The following is a 21,607-nucleotide window of genomic DNA, read 5'->3' on the forward strand; positions in this document are numbered from 1 at the left end:
TTTGTACCTATTTCTTGAATGATTCGAAAAATGCGGCCTGTAGCAAAAATTCATCCCAGTACAAAATCACACTATCCAGTTTTTCCTCTAGCACTAATCGCTCACTCAAAGATAGTAATGGCCAATTTGAGGTTGTTTCCCAACCTGATGGACCAAAGGCGTCCTATATCAAATTGTTTCTTCTCGACTTCCTCTGCACCAGTGTGGCATGTTGTAAACAGTTGTCATTTGCACCCAGCATAAGGTGCACAGTATTTTCTGACTTAGGGCAATGTTCTCAAGAACTTATCTTTTTTCATTTTCTATTCTTTCCATGGCTGAGAAAAGCTGCACACTTAGTAAGATATGCAAATTCATACATGTACATGGTCTGTACCACACTTTTTTGCAGCTTGGGAAATGTTTCCTTCAATGTTTGACATGGGACACTGTTGCAGCAGCCTGCTGCAGAATCGTTATTCTGCTGACTAATGTCATCAAGGAGACATTTCAGATCAGAAGAGCTATAGCTCTTTCTTTTTTTTTTTTTTTCTTCAAGTCAATGATCCCTCAATCTTTAACAGGATCTGGCACTTTGATTTAGTTCAGGAACTGATCGCTCATCCCTAATTAGAACAGGATGGTCTACGCAAGCAAACAAGGGGCAAAAACTCTGGGAATAGTCCTCTTATTCATTCATACTGTTTAAAGCTCCACAGTTTCCTTCAACATTTTACTCTTTCATTTTAGCTCTTAAAAAGGTCCAAAAATTTGACTATCACTTATCAATATCTATCCATTAAATGAGTTCTGTAAAATTTTACAATTTCATTGTTGTTTGTAGGACATCCAAGAGCAAATTTTTCCAACAATTTAAAAAATTTCCAGAGAAACATTGTCAAATTGGCATTCGAGTGATACAAATTTGACATTTGTGTTATTACTATGAATGGAGGAGGTATTTTGGAGTTCTGAGCTGACACAGAAGTTTACTATCATCAAGGTCAAGAACAGCAACACCTTGACCACTTTACACCAAACTTCATCAAATTTAAAATCATGAGAAGCACTTAAAACGTCAGTAACAGCTACTAGTTTTCACTATTCGATGACACACAGATTAGCCTATTGTGTTTAAAAGTACCACTCAGTAAAAAAACTTCAATATGCATTGTTAAAGTATGAGAGAATTTCAATTCTGTCTTTGCAGCTACAAGAAAAACATGGTTTTGTCATCAAACTCGTTTCGGTTTATTGAAATAAAACTTCATCGTTGGAGGTATTCCATGCCTGGTTTTTCGCTCATATCAGGGAACGCCATGTGCTTGCTATTGTTTGGTTATTTCTTTGTTAGCACTGTTGGTTCTGGACTAATGTCACACTACTATGCATTTTTTGATGTTAAACTCAACTCCATGTTGTACTAATACAACAGTGGGTCCTTATCCCCTCTGCTGCTCCATGTTTCAGTTTGACAACATATCAACACAAGGTTTTTTTTTTTTTTTTTCAGATTTGATACACTCTTATTATCTTTGCTGAGCTGAAGCCATGGATAAGCTTCATACAATTTTTAAAAACTGAAGGCACTGAAGCAGCTAATGCTAAGAACCAAAATATATTTTTATATTGTACAAAATACGTGTATATAAAATAACAGCAAAAATATAAAAACAATATGAATATATTACTATGGAATTTTCACTTATACTTCAAGTACATAACATACTTCAAAAGTTCAAAGCCATGTTTACCAAAGAAACAAAATTACTAAAATCACTATAATGCTTTTTGTAAAGCACAGAAATTTTAACTTCTCATTTTGGAGTGTAAAATTGTAGCACTACACACTTGGATCTGACCTTTTATAATTACTCAAAATTTAAGAAAAATGAAAAACTCAGCGATATTACAGAACACTTAGTATTTTTGCTATCAGCCGCCACAACATGATCATCACTAAAGTCTCAAGGAACACTGTTTTCAAAGCTGGAGGATCAGTATCTTCCATATTCTGCTGCCTAAATGCTTTGTCTATGCTCTCCTCGTTTGTCCTGGTGCTTCTTACTACAAATCTGTCCATGTCTGTTTTAAGTGATACTACAATGAGACTTTCTACAATGAAAGGGAAACTTAAGATCCAGCACTATTCCATCTATTGCAGACAGTCTCTTACTTTCTTATAATATTTTTGACTCACTGGAATAAATTTCACTTTGTAATATGATAATATGAGTATCCACGGAAAGACAAGTGTTTACTGATATTCTTACGTTGTAAGCGCACCGGAAAATCAAGGAGCAGGGCTAAAGACAAATGCTGATGATGTGTAACTTCACAAATTATTTTTGTTTTGTAAAATTGGTGCATGATGTCTCAGCTAATAAGCACTTAATGGTCTAAAACATGACTTCTATTGTCATTCTACAATAAGCGCTCACAATACACATCTGGTTTCCATGCAATTAAAAGAACACAAAAACAAAGTATGGAGCTTCTCTCTGATACTTCTCATTCTTTTTTTTAGGTTAGTTAGCTTGATCATGTACTTTCACAAATGCATGTGGCAGTGATCTCATCGCTTGAGTAAGCATCTGTCTCTCGCGTTTAGGACTGCAGAATTCCCAAATGTGTGGGACCCACTCTGAATTTTGTGAGTGAGTACAGCTACCCACAATACCCATACTAACTGTTGGCCCTTCTTCTCATGCTGGTGTCTGAGTAATCTACCCCTCTTTTTGGATGTTCCCAATTTATCCCCCTCTCATTTCCAAGGAAGAACTATTAGTTCTGAAAGGTAGTTTAGAGTATGCACTTTCATATGTGTATATCAGCAGGATTGGCATTTCTCCTGAAGAATTTCCCTTCTGATGCAAGAAATAATTCCATAATTTAAATCACCAATCTCAGTCAGATGGATACTTTGTGTGTTCACAGAGTCTTGCAACAATGTTAAAGGTTGTAGGTTTCTGGTTACTTTCTACACAGAACAAAATGATGAACACTACCCACTTACACAAAAATCAACATTTATTTAAGCATAACAATATCAACAAAAAAGTTAATGAAAAAGGGAAACATCTCAGAATAAAATTTTGAAAAGTTACATTCAACTTATATATTCTTCAGCACTAAATATCAAGAATTGTGCACACAGAATATTTGTAAGTTCTAGTCTACAAGTTGTTGCCAGAAATTAATATATACCAAAAAGCACATATAAAATCCATATACTTCTACAACACACAGATATATTTATTTTTACACATTTTATATTACATATGAAAGTGTTTTAAAGCTTACTTACTTCAGTTTCTGAACAAAAATATAAATATTTTTCCTCATGTCTATATTAAATATAATTAAAATATGGCAGGTATGTCCCCAGAAAACATGCTATTTCATTTACCAATTCAGTAACATTAAAATATATTTTGAAGTTGTACATCTTTAGATATATATTTCCCTATTCCAAGCAACTCAGTTATTTCAATCGACTGCCATTGCTGTGTACATGAAAAACTGAGTTTTTGAAATTCAAACAAATTCAATGTGAGGAAAGTATTATTACATCATTTATTGTCACATGGAAAGAAAGCATTCTTCAAAATGTTAGCATCAAGAGCAAATATGTAATGATTACAAGACTGCCAGAGGAAAATGTCATCTCAACTGAAACAGCAGCATATCATTCATGCATTACAACACTCATAGGGGAATGATGTTCTGTCAACATTTTTTCGCACATGAAAAGCAAATTTAAGTACTCCTATGTAAATTTTCCACAAAATGAAACTATATTAAGCAACTACAAAAACAAGGTATCCAAGAAAAAGGATGACTCAAAATATCAGTTAATCAGCAATGTCCTCTCTGCATATAAATTATTAGGCTCAACACAGAAACTAAATTTTGAGTTAGTACTAAAAGAATCCTCGTGTTTTATTGACCATCTAGAAAATGAGAGATCTGTGTACTTTTAGGAAGAAAATGCAATTAAAATAAGAAGTATATCACGTTCGTATTTGATTGCCTATCAGTCTGATACTATGAAATTTAAATTACATTGGTTTACAAATATATAAATGAAATACTGTTGTGGAAAAATTTACAGGTTATAACACAGCAAAAAACTGACCATGAAATCTTCATACAGTCCAATATCACCTCTGTTGAGAAATTATAAGGCTGTCCGTTCCATGCACGCACACACACGCACGCACACAAGCGAACACATTGTTTTCGTGGTACAGAAATGTGATACACACAGAGGTATCAATATTTCTTTGGGAGTTAGGCTACAATTTGTCCAACCAAAGTAAAGTGAAATAACTCCTACCACACACAGAATTATCAGAATTTTTAATCCTCACATGTCCTGATGAATCCTGAGCTTAATGAAAGTGTAGCTATAAATTAAAAAAGTAAGAGGTGACACACAAAATTCTATCATTTTTAAAATGGGCTGAGATTCTTATGAGACTAATTTTAACTTTGGATAAGTAACCACGTACAGCTTCTGCAGTTACTGCTTTTAATCAGTTTAAGGAAAATAAGAATATGTATGGATTTAGAGGGGTTTCCCTATTTTACCTCTGTGATAAAGATAGGATACAGATTTCAAGTGAAAAAATCCAACAGTCCCATAAATGCATAAGTTACTTATAATAATACCGCTAACAGAAATGGGTGTGTCTGTTGGAGTCTATTTATAAGCAAAGAAAATTTATATTTCATCTCTGGCACACAAATGGAGTATAAAGCGCAGTATATGTGTAAAAATACCAGTGTACTCCACATGAGTCATAAGATCAACATCATCAATCCAGAAACTGTCAACACATACCAGCCCACTGAACTTACAAAACCCTGATGATATGGCCTTGGCATCGTCTACATCAATGGTAAGGATTTTTCCAAATTGAAATTTTAATTATCTGATTAGATGAGTTGTACTTTGTTGAAACTAAAATACTTGAAAGACATGTGGGCATCTCTTCTTCACATTTTTAATCATTAACTATTTTTCTTTTGTGTTCCAACTACTTAAACACTTTTAAGAAAAATTCTTAAAATAAATAATTATATAAAAATGATCAGTTATAGATCAATCAACAATGAAGTGCATTAATCAGAAATCCTAAAAAATTATTTATTATGATTATTTTAAGTAAAACATTTGAATAATTACAGAAACAACAATAATGTAAATTCACTAATAAACCTATTTGTCTATTATAATATACAAATGAAAATTGTCACTTTTATTGTAGGTGTACAATTTATCATATAACAGATAGCATCAATCTGCTAAATTAAGCTTGCAATAAGTGTTGCCTTGCTTTTAAGATTTGTATGCTTGAAAATTAAAAATATTTCTTTGGATCAGAATCATAAAACTCACAACATGATAGTGGACTACAGAACACCTTTATTTTATACAGGAGACTTACTACATCACTCAATGTTAACAGCAGTCTCAAACACAAACATTAACGAATGGAATGCTAATTGATGATACAACTTCATTCTAATTTGTACATTTATGACATCTGAAAGAATACTTCACACTGAGTAAACAACCAGATAACTTGTGACACATATATAAAAAGATACCCCATACAACATTTTCAGAGAAAAGCCTAACTATTAGCACAACAGTAATTAACACATCTGTTGACAATACAGCATTGAAAATGGAAGTGAGCATTATGTGTGCGTATAGCTGCAAATTTATGAATGATTTTGTGTGTATAAAATATAGTTACGCTCTGTAATAAATCCAAGTAATTTTTGCTACATTCCAACAGAATATTTTTCTGTCCAATGCTTTTTAAGCAAATCATATTTAAAGGCAGTCTTATAATCAGAAAAATAACACATCAAACACATATAGAGTAAATTAATGCTAAGATTAGATGAATAGGCCTTTCAATGAATATACCCATGTATAACATTCATATATTGATATTCTAACATTTGACACCAATTACTACTTCCTTCTTATTCCTACAATCTCAGAAGAAAATACTTTTGTTTCATCTATGTACCTTAAGTGTGCGTTTTCCAATGACCGTTTCCTTAAAAACATCATTTTGTAAAGAAGAATAAAAAAATTATCAGCAAAGTGGTGAGCATTTTCTCGCCTACTGTTTCAGTAGCCAAGTAAAGGACTTACAGCAAAACACACTTCATAGGGTGTCTTCTTTTCCTGCGATTCTTTTCAGTTTCTGCAGGTGGCTGATTGCGGATGATGCGTACAACCTATTAACATAGTGATTACCTCGTCATGAGATATAATATCAAGTCTGAATCACAAAAAATAAAACTGTGTTTGTTTACAGTTGAAACATTAATTAATCTATGGTAAATGAAATGCCTGCCTCCCTTTATGTTTACAAATGTACATACTGGAACAATGCGACTGGAAGTACAAAAATTATTGCACCTAGCACAAAATATCTACTGTCTGGTGGGATATCTTCTAATCACACATTGCCCTTCACGGCATAAGAGTTTTCATTATTACTTTGGCCTATTTATTTGTCAGACAACTCACTCAGTGAACATTACTCAAACTTAGTCAGAATCTGCAACATCCGCAACATCCAACACTCGGTGTCAATGAACTCAAACTAAAGAAACTTAGTATGTAAAAATCTCGTTGTTTAATATTGTGATGCACAAAAACTCTTACTTGAATTTGCTTTCCCCATTATTCATTTACTGTGGTACGGTTTTACAAATCAAACATTTTTACTTTTGTACTACCTCTTGCTGATTAAGGGTAAGAAACTAATATCATTGGATTTCTACAAACAGATATTGAGCAGAGGAATGAATAAGAAATGCAAATAAAGTAACAAATATTCTCTTTCCCAAATACTTCAGGTAAGGATTTTTCCAAATTGAAATTTTAATTATCTAATTAGATGAGTTGTACTTTGTTGAAACTAAAATACTTGAATGACATGTGGGCATCTCTTCTTCACATTTTTAATCATTAACTATTTTTCTTGTGTGTTCCAGCTACTTAAACACTTTTAAGAAAAATTCTTGAAATAAATAATTATATAAAAATGATCAGTTATAGATCAATCAACAATGAAGTGCATTAAACAGAAAACCTAAAGGTATTTACTCTGAAAGTAGGAGTAACTTTCAAAGTGGCAGTTACAGATGAAAAGACTAAGTTCAAGTTCCAAATGTAATGTAGTATCTGAAAGTTGCATTCTGATTTGTTAACTAATTAAAATAGTTTGCTGTCCATGTACTAACCAGTTTTTGAGTGTTTTCATAGCTCTACATTTATATATGGTGAGATACAAAGTCTCTATTACAAGTATAACAAACAAAAAAGGATATAACTGACATTTTCTGCACAATTTAATCACATCTCTTCTTCAGATGCAAACGTCTATTAAATACTTTTATACAATATATGTATGAATGTAAGAGCCAACAAAATCTACTAACCTCATGAAATGCAGCATCCACATTCAGTGGAGGATCTTTGGCACTAGTTTCAATATAAGGAATGCCCAACTTATGGGCCAGTTCACGACCAGCTTCTTCTGATACTTTTCGAAGATGTACAAGGTCTACTTTGTTCGCAACAAGGAGCATTGGATAAACATCCCTGCACAAAAAATTTCCCAAATTATTGACAAAAAAATTTAAAACTTTAAATTAACAATATCAATCTTTTTCCATCAAACCAAAAATTTTAATTCTGTCATACTAACTATTTCTTGCAGAAGAAAATTACATGTATCCAAAAGGTATGCAGCAGTTCTTTATTAAAAAGAGTGGCAGTATTGTATATTTGAAATATTTTGTACTTTCAAGATGATAACATTAAGCCTGTTTCAACTTTGGCATGAGCAATCAGCCTCAGATTCGCAAGGACAATTTAATTACATCAAACAAAATAATGAAATAAGCAGTCCCAGAATGTTTTATCTGAAACAGCTTAGGCATCAACAGTTCACAATTGGTGTACGAGGTGAAATACCATTAATGCTGCACTAATTTACATGTGTGGCAAACATTTGGGGAAAAGTTCAAGGACTGAGATCTTCAACTTGTAAGCGTTTGGTGCTGGTATTCACACTGACATGAATAGAACTAATGAAATTAATATGACCACAAGAATCAGTGGAACGGTAAACTAGGAGGAGGACAGAAACTGTACAGTCACAGAATGAGGCAGTATAAACTTTTTCAGGGTTCCACAATTTGAATTTTGTAATTATGAACTCACTTTTAATGACCATAAGGTATTTGATGAATGTAAGGGTAAAGCCATTCACAAGGCACTTGAGCCAGAGATGATTATTTTATCACATAAAGCCTGCTGCAACAGGCACCACAATGCAACTAAATGGCATTCTCTCGACACTCTCAGTGACTTCAAAACTACACAAAATAAAGAAATGTTCTGAATACTCTACCAACAATTTTAAAGCATAGGGCAATGGGACAACATTTGTTCAAAAGTGACTGACTAATACTGTTATACTTCTGTTAATCATAAGATTTCTTTATTTGACCAATAACACTCCTAACAGTAACCCCACAGGATTTTTTTTTTTTAACATGAATTATCTATACAATTTTTGCCGGTACAAGGGGTTGTGAGTCATCAAACTAAGTTGGGAACATTATAAAACTGCATTAACCCCTTGTCATACTTCGACAAATTCAACTTGTGGAAATAAATGCGGACCAAATGTAAACATCGCAAGCCATATTCTGGGAATGACAGGTGTGTGTGTGTGTGTGTGTGTGTGTGTGTGTGTGTGTGTGTGTGTGCGTGCGCGCGCGCGCTCCCGCGCGTGCGTACCGTTCGTTTGTTACGGGTGCTCCATGTTCATGTATGTGTTTTGTGTCTGTGTGATGTGTGTCTGTGTGTGTGTGTGTGTGTGTGTGTGTGTGTGTGTGTGTGTATGATGGTTATGATCTGTGTGTGCTGAATGTCCCTTGCATCTTCGTTTTAAGTTTGTGACTCAGTTTGTCTTCACAACAGCTGTTTTATTATCTGTTGTTCCTTTTTGTAGTTGCCCTCAGAGTGTAGTTTTATTCAGTCTATGCAGCATGTCTCAGAAACCAGCTTGCTAGTGTATTAGTGTGGTTCAGTTCCTGTGTATGGCTGGGCTAGTGGTCATGGATTCCTTGTTTATACAATATCAGCGTTGATTGTTGTGTCCGTGTATTGTGAGATCAAGAATATTTAACTCTTTGTTACTTTCTGTTACTTGGTAAATTCCATTTTTGGGTGGATTGTGTTCAGATCTTTGTGCAGTTGTTGGATATGACTGGGGGTTTCATGTAGAAGGCATATGACAACATTTACATAGTAAAGGCACTAGACTATTCTGTATCATTTGGTTCTTATTATGGTTTCAAATATATTTTCTCAATGTGATTAAGCAACATGTTAGCTATACATCCACTGATTGGTGACCCTATAGGGAGCCCATCTTGTTGTGGGTACAAGTAGTTATCACATGAAAAGCCAGAACCTATCCAAAAACTAATTTATTTGAAAGCAAACACAGACACAGAAGTGAGTTGGGCCTCTTCAGTTTTACTATATAGCTGCTTAATAGTAACTTGATTACAATGAGGTTTTTCAAAGAAAATATTTTTACATTTATAAACAGAATCCTATTACTCACACATTATTATTTGCCATAAAGCTTTATAACAGTCACAGTGACAAACCAACTACTTGCATGTAGCTAACAAAACTTTTCAATCTAAGACTTTACGAGTATAGATATTCAAGCAATTCATAGAAAAAGGAGCCAATGAAGTAAACATCACTCACAGATTAAGCCTGTGCCTACAACATAGCTGAGGAGCAACCTACGATTGTGGGACATGTGATCAGCATGTCACTAATCCCTGCAGTTGCTACTGCCAGTAGATGAATCCTAATGATGTCTCTGCTTCTTTAGTCACGTAGCTCCTCTTCTGGCCCCACAAGGGCTGGGTGACCACCTCAGCTCAGAAAAAAAAATATCTGAGGAGGTACCAGGAATTGAACCCACATCCTTCGAAATTGAAGGCAACAACACTAAGTACTCGGTTACAGAGGTAGTCCGGAGCGGTTAATGAGGTATGTTTTTAATTTTGTTTTGAATTGGTAGAGATTCCTAATTCCTTACTTTATATTAGATGGGAACTTTTTAAAAATCTTAATACCAGAGTACATAACTTCATTCTGAACACTGACGAGTTGGATGGCTGTTTGAATTTTTTTTTTTAATTTTTTTAGGGGGCGGGGGGTAGGATGAGAGAGAGAAGAGAGAGAGAGAGAGAGAGAGAGAGAGAGAGAGAGAGAGACCAAACAGCAAGGTCAGCAGTCCCATGGTCTCTGATGGCAGAAATCAAGGGAGGAACAACACTAACAGCACAGTCCAGTCAAGGGAAAGGGATAACATGCAAACAAAGAAAGAAAAAGGGACATCAGGGTAGCTGGAAGAGGAAAGAACAAATGGTTCAAATGGCTCTGAGCACTATGGGACTTAACATCTGAGGTCATCAGTCCCCTAGACTTAGAACTACTTAAACCTAACTAACCTAAGGACCTCACACACATCCATGCCCGAGGCAGGATTCGAACCTGCAACCGTAGCGGTGGCGCGGTTCCAGACTGAAGCGCCTAGCACCGCTCGGCCACCCCGGCCTGCACGAAAGAACAGGAGAGGGGTAGGTGGACAAGGGGAGAGTATTGGTGCCCACAAACACTATGTGTGGTGGGGCACAAGCACCACTACTGACCCATCCTCTCACACACACACACACACACACACACACACACACACACACACACACACACACACACCGTATCATGATCATGATACAACTGAGACAAAGCCTGGCTGGTGTGGAGGCAAGGCCAAAAATCTTCCAAACCATTGCCAATGGTAACTGAGGACTCCCAATACCAGAAGGAAATTACTTAAATGTGGGAGAATGAACCATTTTTGTGAAGAAAATCGAGGGCAGATGTAACCATGCAAGGGTCATCTGCTAACACCCAAGACAAGAAAGGTGGGAGGGCACATTTAGTGCGAAGAACCAAAAGGCGGTGGCAGTCCAGCAAAATATGGATCACTATGAGGGGAGCCTCACAACTATAAAGAGGGGGCAGGGGGCAGATGGCTCACTGCAGAGTAAATAAAAACCTTACGTCAACCTAGTACGACCAATACGAAGACAGCAGAAGATGGTAGATTCTCACTGGAAGAGGCAGAGGAAAGAATACCTTGTAGTGGGAGTCTCCTTGATTGTGCAAAGTTTATTAGCCTCCCAAAAGTCAGCCCATGATTGAGTAAAAAAAGGAATTTGATGTTGAGCCACAAATCTGCCCCAGAGGTGTCACGAAGAATGGGGAGAGTAGGTGACCCCCCCCCCCAGCCAGACAATCAGCAAGTTCAGTGCCTGGAATACCTACGTGACCAGGAATCCAAAGGAAATCGACCAAACAAGCAGCAGCAGCAGCAGCAGCAGCACCCCCACCACCACCACCACCACCACCACCACCACCATGATCAGTGAGGAGGTTGTGGATGGCAGAGGCTAAGCGGTGGCAGGGAAAACTCCAAGCAATAGCCTGAAGACCACTCATTGAGCCCATACACAACGAAACCCACGTGAGTGAGGACTGTTTAATGAAGCAGAGGGCCCGATAGATGGCCATCAATTCTGCAGTAAACACCCCACAGGTACCAGGCAAGAGATGGTGTTCCGCACCAACAGAAGATGTGAAGGCATCTCCCACATGATCGGCAGATTTAGAAGCATCAGTGTAAGAAACACCAGCATCACGAAACTAAAAGAGCATTCAGAATAAAACAACAGAACACCAATGAAGTGACTGAGGCTTTCAGAACCCGGAAGAGATCCATCCAAATCTTGGGCTGAGGAACCAGCCAAAGGGCGGCGGTTGGGAGAGAACGTGGGGAAAAGAACAAGGAGGGGAGGTGGAAGTCACGGCAGAGAGAAACGAGGTGAAGCCCAACTGGCAGACCCACCCGAAGGCAGGCGATGGCCCAAAGCTGCGAAAAGAACAGAACAGAAGGGCAGAGGAGGGAAAAAGAGGGTAGTGATAGTATAGGAAACCAGTAAGTGGGACCACCGAATTGGGAGAGATCCCAGCATCAACCAGAAAACTATCAACAGGGATAGTGCAAAAGGCACCTGTAGCTAAATGTATACTACAATAGTGAACCAGCGTCAAGTGCAGCAGCATGGAAGGGGCAGCTGATCCATAAACTTGACAACCATAGCCCATACAAGACAGATGTAATGCCCTGTAAAGATGGAGAAGAGTTGAATGATCTGCACCCTAAGAGGTGTGGGCCTGGAAACGTAGAACATTGAGTTTACGAAAACAGCCAACCTTCGGATGATGGATATGGGGCAACCAAGTAAGCTTGTTGTCAAAAAGAAGACAAAAGAAATGGAACTGGGGGACCACAGTAAGGCTTTAAGCGTCGACGTAGAACACCAAATCAGGCTGGACCACAGTACCAAGACAACAAATACATCACATTCGAATTAACAGAACAAAATTGAAAACTGCGTGAGAGTGCCCACATCGAAGAGCACTGAGTGGGAGCTAGCCCAAATACAGAAATCATCTGAATACAGAGCAGGGATGACCAACAGTCCAGCAGTCTCTGGCAGGGTCTCTCTCTCAAATGCCATAATAAAGGCACTGGTATCAGTCCAATTGTTCTTATAACCTTTCTGCACACACTGAACAAAAAGTATGCCCCCATCTTTCCAGATTGGCCTGGAGTTCTTGTTAATTTGAAGGATGAGGTCCCTAAAAAAATGACCATATTTAGAGACTGGTGAGGAGTAATGGATACCAGGACATCACCGAAATGATCACAAGCATGTAGAGCTGCAGACTGTGTGGCAGAAGTAGTTTTGATCAACAGGGAACCTGACCACAAGACTCCACTTCGCCAAACTTGTCTTCGATATTCTCCAAAAAAAAAGTAACTGCTTTGTAGTGGTGAATGTGTCCCTGTCCGTCCTATTACAGACCAGATAATGGGGAAAGTGTTTCATCCCAAGCTGGCAAGCCTGACCCTCCTCCTAGGATGTAGCCAGGGAAGAGAAGGATGCAAAGTCATAAGAAACAACATGCAATGATCTGTTACCACTCAAAGAGACAACTGTAGAAGAATTTTTGGCGCTCGATACGTTTCATATGCAAAGCATCCACCCTGATACCATCCACTCCCATCAGGGGCTCTCCGCATGTTCGCCACTCAGCCATAGCAAGGAGCATCTGGCACAGCAGCTGTGGCCAGTAGTTCCAATGCTCTGGAATGACAAGTAACCATTCCCAGGCATACATGGGGAGGCAAAAGCTCAGGTATCAAGAGTCTGATCCCTGGGTTGTCAGGGGGCTCAGCCAGATGGGCACATAACAGCCCTGCCACAAGGATTTGCTACACATGCTGGTGATCTAGCAGGGTGAAGGGGAGAGAAGGGGGTTATGGTGGGGAAGGATGAAGGGAAGGAAAGGGGGAGAGGCATCCACGCCGTAGATGCTAGGGATGCAGTTCTTCCCCAAATGGCTCACACTACAGACAGAAAATTTAGAAGTAATGGTCAAACCCCAAAGGGGTTTCCTGGCTACATCCTAGGAGGAGGGTCAGGCTTGCCAGCTTGGGATGAAACACTTTCCCCATTATCTGGTCTGTAATAGGACGGACAGGTCGACATAAGTAAGAGCATTGAAAAATGGGAAGGAGGGGGGCAGCGGGGAAGGAGCGAGGATGTGGAGGGAGGGGCACAGGGAAGGAAATGCAACACAGAAAGGAAGAATGGGCAACAACAGCTTGGGGCCTGAGAGTGTCACGCATGAACTCATGAAAGAACCATGAGCCGCACCCCCTGGGGGGGGGGGGGGGGGGGGGGGGGAGGGCTGGACAAGGTGGCAATGTCTATATGAAAATTATTTTTGTGTACTGAATTGTGACTGTGTAAACTGATTTAAAACCATCAATGAGTAAATGCATTGGTAAGTGAATGTTTGAATTCCTAGATTCTTAAAAAGGCTTCTGTAAGAGAGTTATCCATCTATCTTACACAATACTCTTGTTGCTTGCTTATGCTGTACAAACACCATTTACATTAGGTGCAACGCCCCCGAAGGTAATTCCACAAGACAACAGGGAGCAAAAATACGTGAAATAAGCTAAGACTTCTGTCTTTACATTACCACAATGAAAGGTTCCAAAGGGCTTATAACACTGAACTGAACTTTGACTTAATTTTAACTAATTATCCCACTAGACCCAAAGAATTTTACACACTGCAGTTCACTCAGTGTATGACCATTAATATGTACTTCTGGTGCAAAAATGTCATTATTTCATCTTTGATACTTTATAATATGAGACATAACAAGGTTAAGTCTTGAACTGTTAGCTGTGAACCACTTTTAGGCCTCTTCAGCTATCAACTGACCTGTGTCTGCTGGATTCATGCAATAAACAGACGATTCCATCAGAAATGAAGAACAGTTAGCAACATGAAAATGTTGAATCTATTTTTGGTGACATTTTTCATCTATTTTTGTCAAGATTTGCATCAATTTTTGGCAAAATTGCTATTTATTTATGGGGAAATAAGGATGTATTTTTGCATGTGATTAGCAGTATAAATCTAAATGTTTGCCTGCAGATGAAACCAATATCAAATAAAAAAACTCATAAAACAGTTATTGGAGAAAAGAAATAACAAAAGAATAGATAGTACACACACACACACACACACACACACACACACACACACACACACACACACACCATGATGGACAGGATTAGTTTCTTCATTCATTTCAAAATGAGAAAGGAAATCAATGAACTACGCACAATGCAAAGCAAAGTGGAGTGCACAAAGTATTTGACAATGATTACTGCACAATTTCTTGCTGAAGTTGGCAGCATCACAATGAGCTAGTTTAGGCCTGACCACCACCGGCATTTTATGCAACCACAGTTCACATCTGAAACACCACATTTAAGGTCTGCATAATACAACCTTTGGCTGGGAGACAAGCATATCCATGTCATTGCTTTAAAATATCACATCTGAAGTCAGAGTCCCACACTGTCCTATGTGGAATGTCTTTTACAGATACCATTTAACCATCCACTGTCTGACGTGGCAACAGAATGTAACTTATTAATGTTGTCCCTGCATTTTAGCACAGGTGTACTCTTTAATTTTTAAATGCATTTTACACACAGTATCTTTCCCATAAAGCTGCAATACAGCAACAGTAAATGGAAATGATTATTTTTGTTGTACATTTATATATGGAAAATAAAGCTATTTCAAACTCTATATGATAAAATAGTTCATCTGATATAAGTTGCTATTTTTGCATTTTGAGACAAAATTCACATCTATTTTCGCATTTATTGCAAATGAAAATTTTTCAGGTTCCTAGGAATAGGATTCATTCTAATCATTCAAGTTTTGATAGTCATTTTAAATATTTAGCATCTCAAAACCACTCTAGGAAGAATGATGCAACGAATTTTTTTTGTTTTATTTTAAAACTGTTTCAATGTGATGATCAAATTCAGTTCAGCATCAATATGGAACTGAGCTACTCAGTTTCCTGCAATATGATTATTCCTTTAAGTATTTTTTTTTTTTGTTATTCCTAAACAGTAATTTCAATCAATTAACTTTCACTCACCTATCCTTCACTCTGAGAATTTGTGTGTGGAAATTTATTATATTTTCGTAACTTTGTTTATCTGTGACAGAGTACATTAGGAGGAATCCGTCACCCTTTCTCATGTACTGTTCTCTCATGGCACTGAACTCTTCTTGGCCTGCAGTATCTAGAACTGATAAAAAGCGATAGATTGTTAATGCTTTACAATGATTGAAAAATTGGAAAACGATACGCCTTAGGTGAAACGTTAAAGTTTTGATATACAGACTAAGAAAGGAAAGCAGTATTCTGTGTCAAATGATAAAGTATGTTGTTCTTGTTCTTGCCACAGAAACATTTGCATACAAAAAATTACCTTACTTATCAACAGACATGCAGCACAATGCAATCTAGTCAAGGATGCTCTTACATGAAAGTACACATTATTATTATATTGCTAAGGCATATATCTGTATGTGGATTATTACTTGTTGATTGCATCTGAGAGGCTTCTGCATTGCAGAGGATAGCAACACAACTGGGAGCAGGTGCCAAGTGTGTTGCAAAAAAATACAGGCCTCACACTGGAATTCAAGTAGTCACTGAACACTGTGCCAGAGACTTACAATCACCACAGAACTATGTGGAAATCCTTTGTTCTATGTCTATTGTCTGAACACTACAAAACATTGTTACATTATTTAATTAGTGAGCATGGACTGTTGGTCATTGCAGACCAAGTATGCATGAATGAAAGGTTGATCTAAAAAAGAAGCAATGTAATAAACACTGTCTTAATGACTGTTAATCAAGATTAATTATTAATAACACACTAATAACTAACTGTACTTGTGACTGGAAAAGTAAAGAACAAAGAGAATTAGCAACACACTGAAACTCTGCACAGGAGAAGTAGTTCATAACATTCAGAAAGATATTGGAAGCATCCAAATCACTGCAATACAAAAGAAAGCAGGAGGATTTTTCAAAAGAAAAACAAAAGTTTAATATAAGAAAATTTAAAAGTTAATATGGAACTTTCATTTGGCTAAGCTGAACAAACTAATAAATAACCAAGTGAGGAATGTGGAAAGCTGAAAATTGTTAATAGAGCCACAGAGGGATATAAATCAAGGTAATGAAATGAACTGCTTTCTATTTTTATTTATTTATTGTGACTATTTACTAATGAAAAGCCCACTACATAAGGTTGGTACATAACATTCTCAGTATAGCAGTATGCACTGAACAATATTAAACAACAAATTTGTGATATAGATAGAATGGAGGAAAGAAAATACTCTGAAGTTACTGATGTTTTAGTTTCACTGCTTTTCAAGGTCCACTTTGCAGCTGAAGCACAAATAAAGCATTCCACATGGCATTTGCTGTTAAATACATATGCCTAATGAGATTAGGTTATCTTATGTCAAGACCTATCTGAACAGTCTAGAGTGCGCAGCATGTTGTGTTCCTTGCATTTACTGCTGGTTGTGCTCTTCCCAGGTTATTAGTGAAGTGTTAGTGGGGCCATCATATTCCAGACTGATAATGTCCACTGAACAAAACCAGTTGTCACGTAATAAACATACCTTAATACTCATGTGGTATTTCTTATGACATTAGCAGAAAACAACTAAGGAGCTCACAATGATCAAAGTTACCAGCATGCAGAGCACACAGTTTGCCTTATCAACACTGGAAGACTAAGAAGTTTTTTTTGGGAGGAGAGGGGTGGGGGAGGAGGGGGGGGGGTGAGAGAAAGAGAGAGAGAGAGAGAGAGAGAGAGAGAGAGAGAGAGAGAGAGAGAGATCAGTGAAGTGCTTTGGTTGTGGATGGTCAGGTCACTATACAAGCGAGTGTAAAAAATCCTGAGAGAGTGTTTGGCAATAAAGGCCTCATGTATATTCTGCAAAAACACAAATCATCCAACTAAACATGTTACTACAAAGAACAACACCAGAAGATATTCTTTCAGAATACTTGTGACAGAAAAGCAAGAAAGGCAGATTGATAACAGATACCAAGTTTGTTGTGGGCAGAGGAACTAATGAGCACATGTCGCATAAACAGAAATTACGCCCAATGTGATGAGCTGTGAAGGTCCAAAAATTATGATTGCAAATAGAAATTTCATGTGAAGCTGATTCTCAAAGTATGTTATTGACCAACACGTCACATGTCTCTGAACTATCAAGACATTTGTTGTGACTAAATGCCATTACTGAAAAAGGGGGAGAGGCAATATTTGACAAGAAAAATGTGAATATTGTGAAAGATGGAGGCAAATCAGAACTGCAGATCACTGACAACAAAAGTGACTGTAAAAAGGGTGACACAAAACAATAAAACCCTTGAGAGGCACAAAAAACTAGGACATCTGAATTTCAGTTATCCGAAGAAAATACCAGAACTCTGTGATGGCATGGACAAAATTGTGTTAGAAGAGAACAAGCCTTCTTGTGAAACATGGATAATGGCACAGCAAATACGAAAACTATTCAACACTGTACAGCACAGAGCAACAAGACTTCTTGTGGTTATTCACACAGATCAATGTGGTAAGATAAGCACCCCAACTTAATAACTATTATTTTTTAACATCTCTTTATGATTACACATTTCTTGAAAGTGCATAATTTTCACACAAAAGATGAAACAGAAGACCCTATCAAGGAATATGTAAAGGAAAGTAAAGATCAAGGCAGAAAAAAATAAGATGTGACAAAGGATGAGAGAACAAAAGTGCTGACTTCAAGGTATACTACACAATTAAAGAATCTCCTCAACTGAATGGTAAGGCAGAAAGAATAAATCTTACTATCGTGAGCAAAGAGCCATGTTATTTGATTCAAAAGTTGAAGGAAAATATGGGACTACGCAGTCTTGACTGCAGCTTATCTCATGGACAGAAGTCCTAATACAGCAGTTAATGTGATACTCAGTTGTATGAAAGAAGAACAAATTTGTCAAGACTGGTGTTCACAAAATAACTTGAGTATTTAGAAAACTGAGTGTAGGAGGCATTCTTGTAGGATATAAAGACAACAGCTATGTCATATGGATTCTTAAGATTGGAAAATTTTCTGAAGCAAGGATTGTTGAGTTTACTCACCAATACGAAGACAAATGTGAGGAAACCAAAGAAGGAATACATCTAAGAGTAGAAAACAAATCTTTTGAAGAGGAAGAAAGAAGAGAACACTTTGAGGACAAAAAAGAACAGAAATTCCAGAAGAATATCAAAAACATATCAGAAACCAAGATGTCAAATAAATTTACCAAAGGGACATGATTATGCCATATTCACATACAAGGAATGCATTGTAGGTGAAGACAAGGAAAACTGAATGAAGGTTATAAATGAAGTGAAAGTCACTGAACAAAACTGAAACAAGGACTTGGTAGATAAAAAAGAAACTGCTTGTAGAAAAGAAACAATTACTGGAAAATGGATTTTCAAGAAAAAGGATAATGGAACATACAGGACTATAGTCTGGAAGACAAGTCTTTGGCACTGAAAGCTCAGAAGCATTGTTGCTTTGCCTAGCAACCGCAGGTAGCCAGCCAACGACAGACTGCACTCTAGCAGGTAGCAGGGGCCACGTTGCCGCTCTTCAAACCTGACACGCAAGTGTCAGAAACTTACCAGTGAGCGTCTCACGTGCAACCAGTCATGTCATTTGGTCATTTGTGATAATAGTTCAGTTTGTAATTCATTTCTGTTGTTGTTAGTGTTTATTCGTTTCTGTTTCCTTTTAAACAATGTCCTGTGTGATGAGTAGTGCCAGTCTAACACATGAAATGAAATGGAGGAAGAAAAGTGTGCTACACAGCCAGGCCTGCAAATTCATTTGTTCTGTGAGGGACTACTTCGAAAAAGAAAAGAAAAAAGGTGAGCCTGATTTTCTGTTGCTCAGGTTCTTAAACGGGCAGCAGCAGCATTGAGAACAAGCAAGAATACTGCTGTAACAATAGGGAAAAAACAGTACAGCATAGATTATGAGGAGTGGCACAACAAGGCTGTGCAGATCAGGAAACAAGCAGCTGAGGAAGTGGCGAGTGACAGCTTTGGATGATTTTGAGAAAGTTGCTATTTGTCATCTCTCTCTCTCTCACACACACACACACACACACACACACATATAATTCAAGCTTTCGCAACAAACTGTTGCCTCATCAGGAAAGAGGGAAGGAGAGGGAAAGACCTTCTACCTTCTTCCTAAAATTCACAAACCCAATCATCCCGGCCGCCCCATTGTAGCTGGTTACCAAGCCCCCACAGAACGTATCTCTGCCTACGTAGATCAACACCTTCAACCCATTACGTGCAGTCTCCCATCCTTCATCAAAGACACCAACCACTTTCTCGAACGCCTGGAATCCTTACCCAATCTGTTACCCCCAGAAACCATCCTTGTAACCATTGATGCCACTTCCTTATACACAAATATCCCGCACGTCCAGGGCCTCGCTGCGATGGAGCACTTCCTTTCACGCCGATCACCTGCCACCCTACCTAAAACCTCTTTCCTCATTACCTTAGCCAGCTTCATCCTGACCCACAACTTCTTCACTTTTGAAGGCCAAACATACCAACAATTAAAGGGAACAGCCATGGGTACCAGGATGGCCCCCCCTCGTATGCCAACCTATTCATGGGTCGCTTAGAGGAAGCCTTCTTGGTTACCCAAGCCTGCAAACCCAAAGTTTGGTACAGATTTATTGATGACATCTTCATGATCTGGACTCACAGTGAAGAAGAACTCCAGAATTTCCTCTCCGACCTCAACTCCTTTGGTTCCATCAGATTCACCAGGTCCTACTCTAAATCCCATGCCACTTTCCTTGACGTTGACCTCCATCTGTCCAATGGCCAGCTTCACACGTCCGTCCACATCAAACCCACCAACAAGCAATAGTACCTCCATTATGACAGCTGTCACCCACTCCACATCAAACGGTCCCTTCCCTACAGCCTAGGACTTCGCGGCAAACGAATCTGCTCCAGTCTGGAATCCCTGAACCATTACACCAACAACCTGAAAACAGCTTTCGCATCCCGCAACTACTCTCCCGACCTAGTACAGAAGCAAATAACCAGAGCCACTTCTTCATCCCTTCAAACCCAAAACCTCCCACAGAAGAACCCCAAAAGTGCCCCACTTGTGGCAGGATACTTTCCGGGACTGGATCAGACTCTGAATGTTGCTCTCCAGCAGGGATACAACTTCCTCAAATCCTGCCCTGAAATGAGATCCATCCTTCATGAAATCCTCCTCACTCCACCAAGAGTGTCTTTCCACCACCCACCTAACCTTCGTAACCTCTTAGTTCATCCCTATGAAATCCCCAAACCACCTTCCCTTCCCTCTGGCTCCTACCCTTGTAACCGCCCTGGTGTAAAACCTGTCCCATGCACCCTCCCACCACCACCTACTCCAGTCCTGTAACCCGGAAGGTGTACACGATCAAAGGCAGAGCCATGTGTGAAAGCACCCACGTGATTTACCAACTGACCTGCCTACACTGTGAAGCTTTCTATGTGGGAATGACCAGCAACAAACTGTCAATTCGCATGAATGGACACAGGCAGACAGTGTTTGTTGGTAATGAGGATCACCCTGTGGCTAAACATGCCTTTGTGCACGGCCACCACATCTTGGCACAGTGTTACACCGTCCGGGTTATCTGGATACTTCCCACTAACACCAACCTGTCAGAACTCCGGAGATGGGAACTTGCCGTTCAGTATATCCTCTCTTCTCGTTATCCACCAGGCCTCAACCTCCGCTAATTTCAAGTTGCCGCCACTCGTACCTCACCTGTCTTTCAACAACATCTTTGCCTCTTTACTTCCGCCTCGACTGACATCTCTGCCCAAACTCTTTGCCTTTACAAATGTCTGCTTGTGTGTGTGTG

At 38.4% G+C, this 21,607-nt stretch overlaps 1 protein-coding gene across 1 annotated transcript in view; it reads right to left on the reverse strand.

The window, feature by feature from the left end:
• Positions 1–2,991: 2,991 nt before the first annotated feature.
• Positions 2,992–21,607, reverse strand: part of LOC124606640 (ras-related protein M-Ras-like) — a 33,063-nt gene continuing 14,447 nt past the window's right edge. Inside the window, exons 3-5 of the mRNA XM_047138637.1 lie at positions 15,725–15,878; positions 7,456–7,618; positions 2,992–6,243 (exon numbers count right to left, since the gene is read on the reverse strand). Of these exons, the coding sequence (XP_046994593.1) occupies positions 6,154–6,243; positions 7,456–7,618; positions 15,725–15,878 (407 nt within the window). The 3' untranslated portion in view covers positions 2,992–6,153. The remainder of the gene's footprint in view (positions 6,244–7,455; positions 7,619–15,724; positions 15,879–21,607) is intronic.

This window comes from Schistocerca americana, chromosome 3, assembly GCF_021461395.2.
Source record: "Schistocerca americana isolate TAMUIC-IGC-003095 chromosome 3, iqSchAmer2.1, whole genome shotgun sequence".
Lineage (NCBI taxonomy): Eukaryota > Metazoa > Arthropoda > Insecta > Orthoptera > Acrididae > Schistocerca > Schistocerca americana.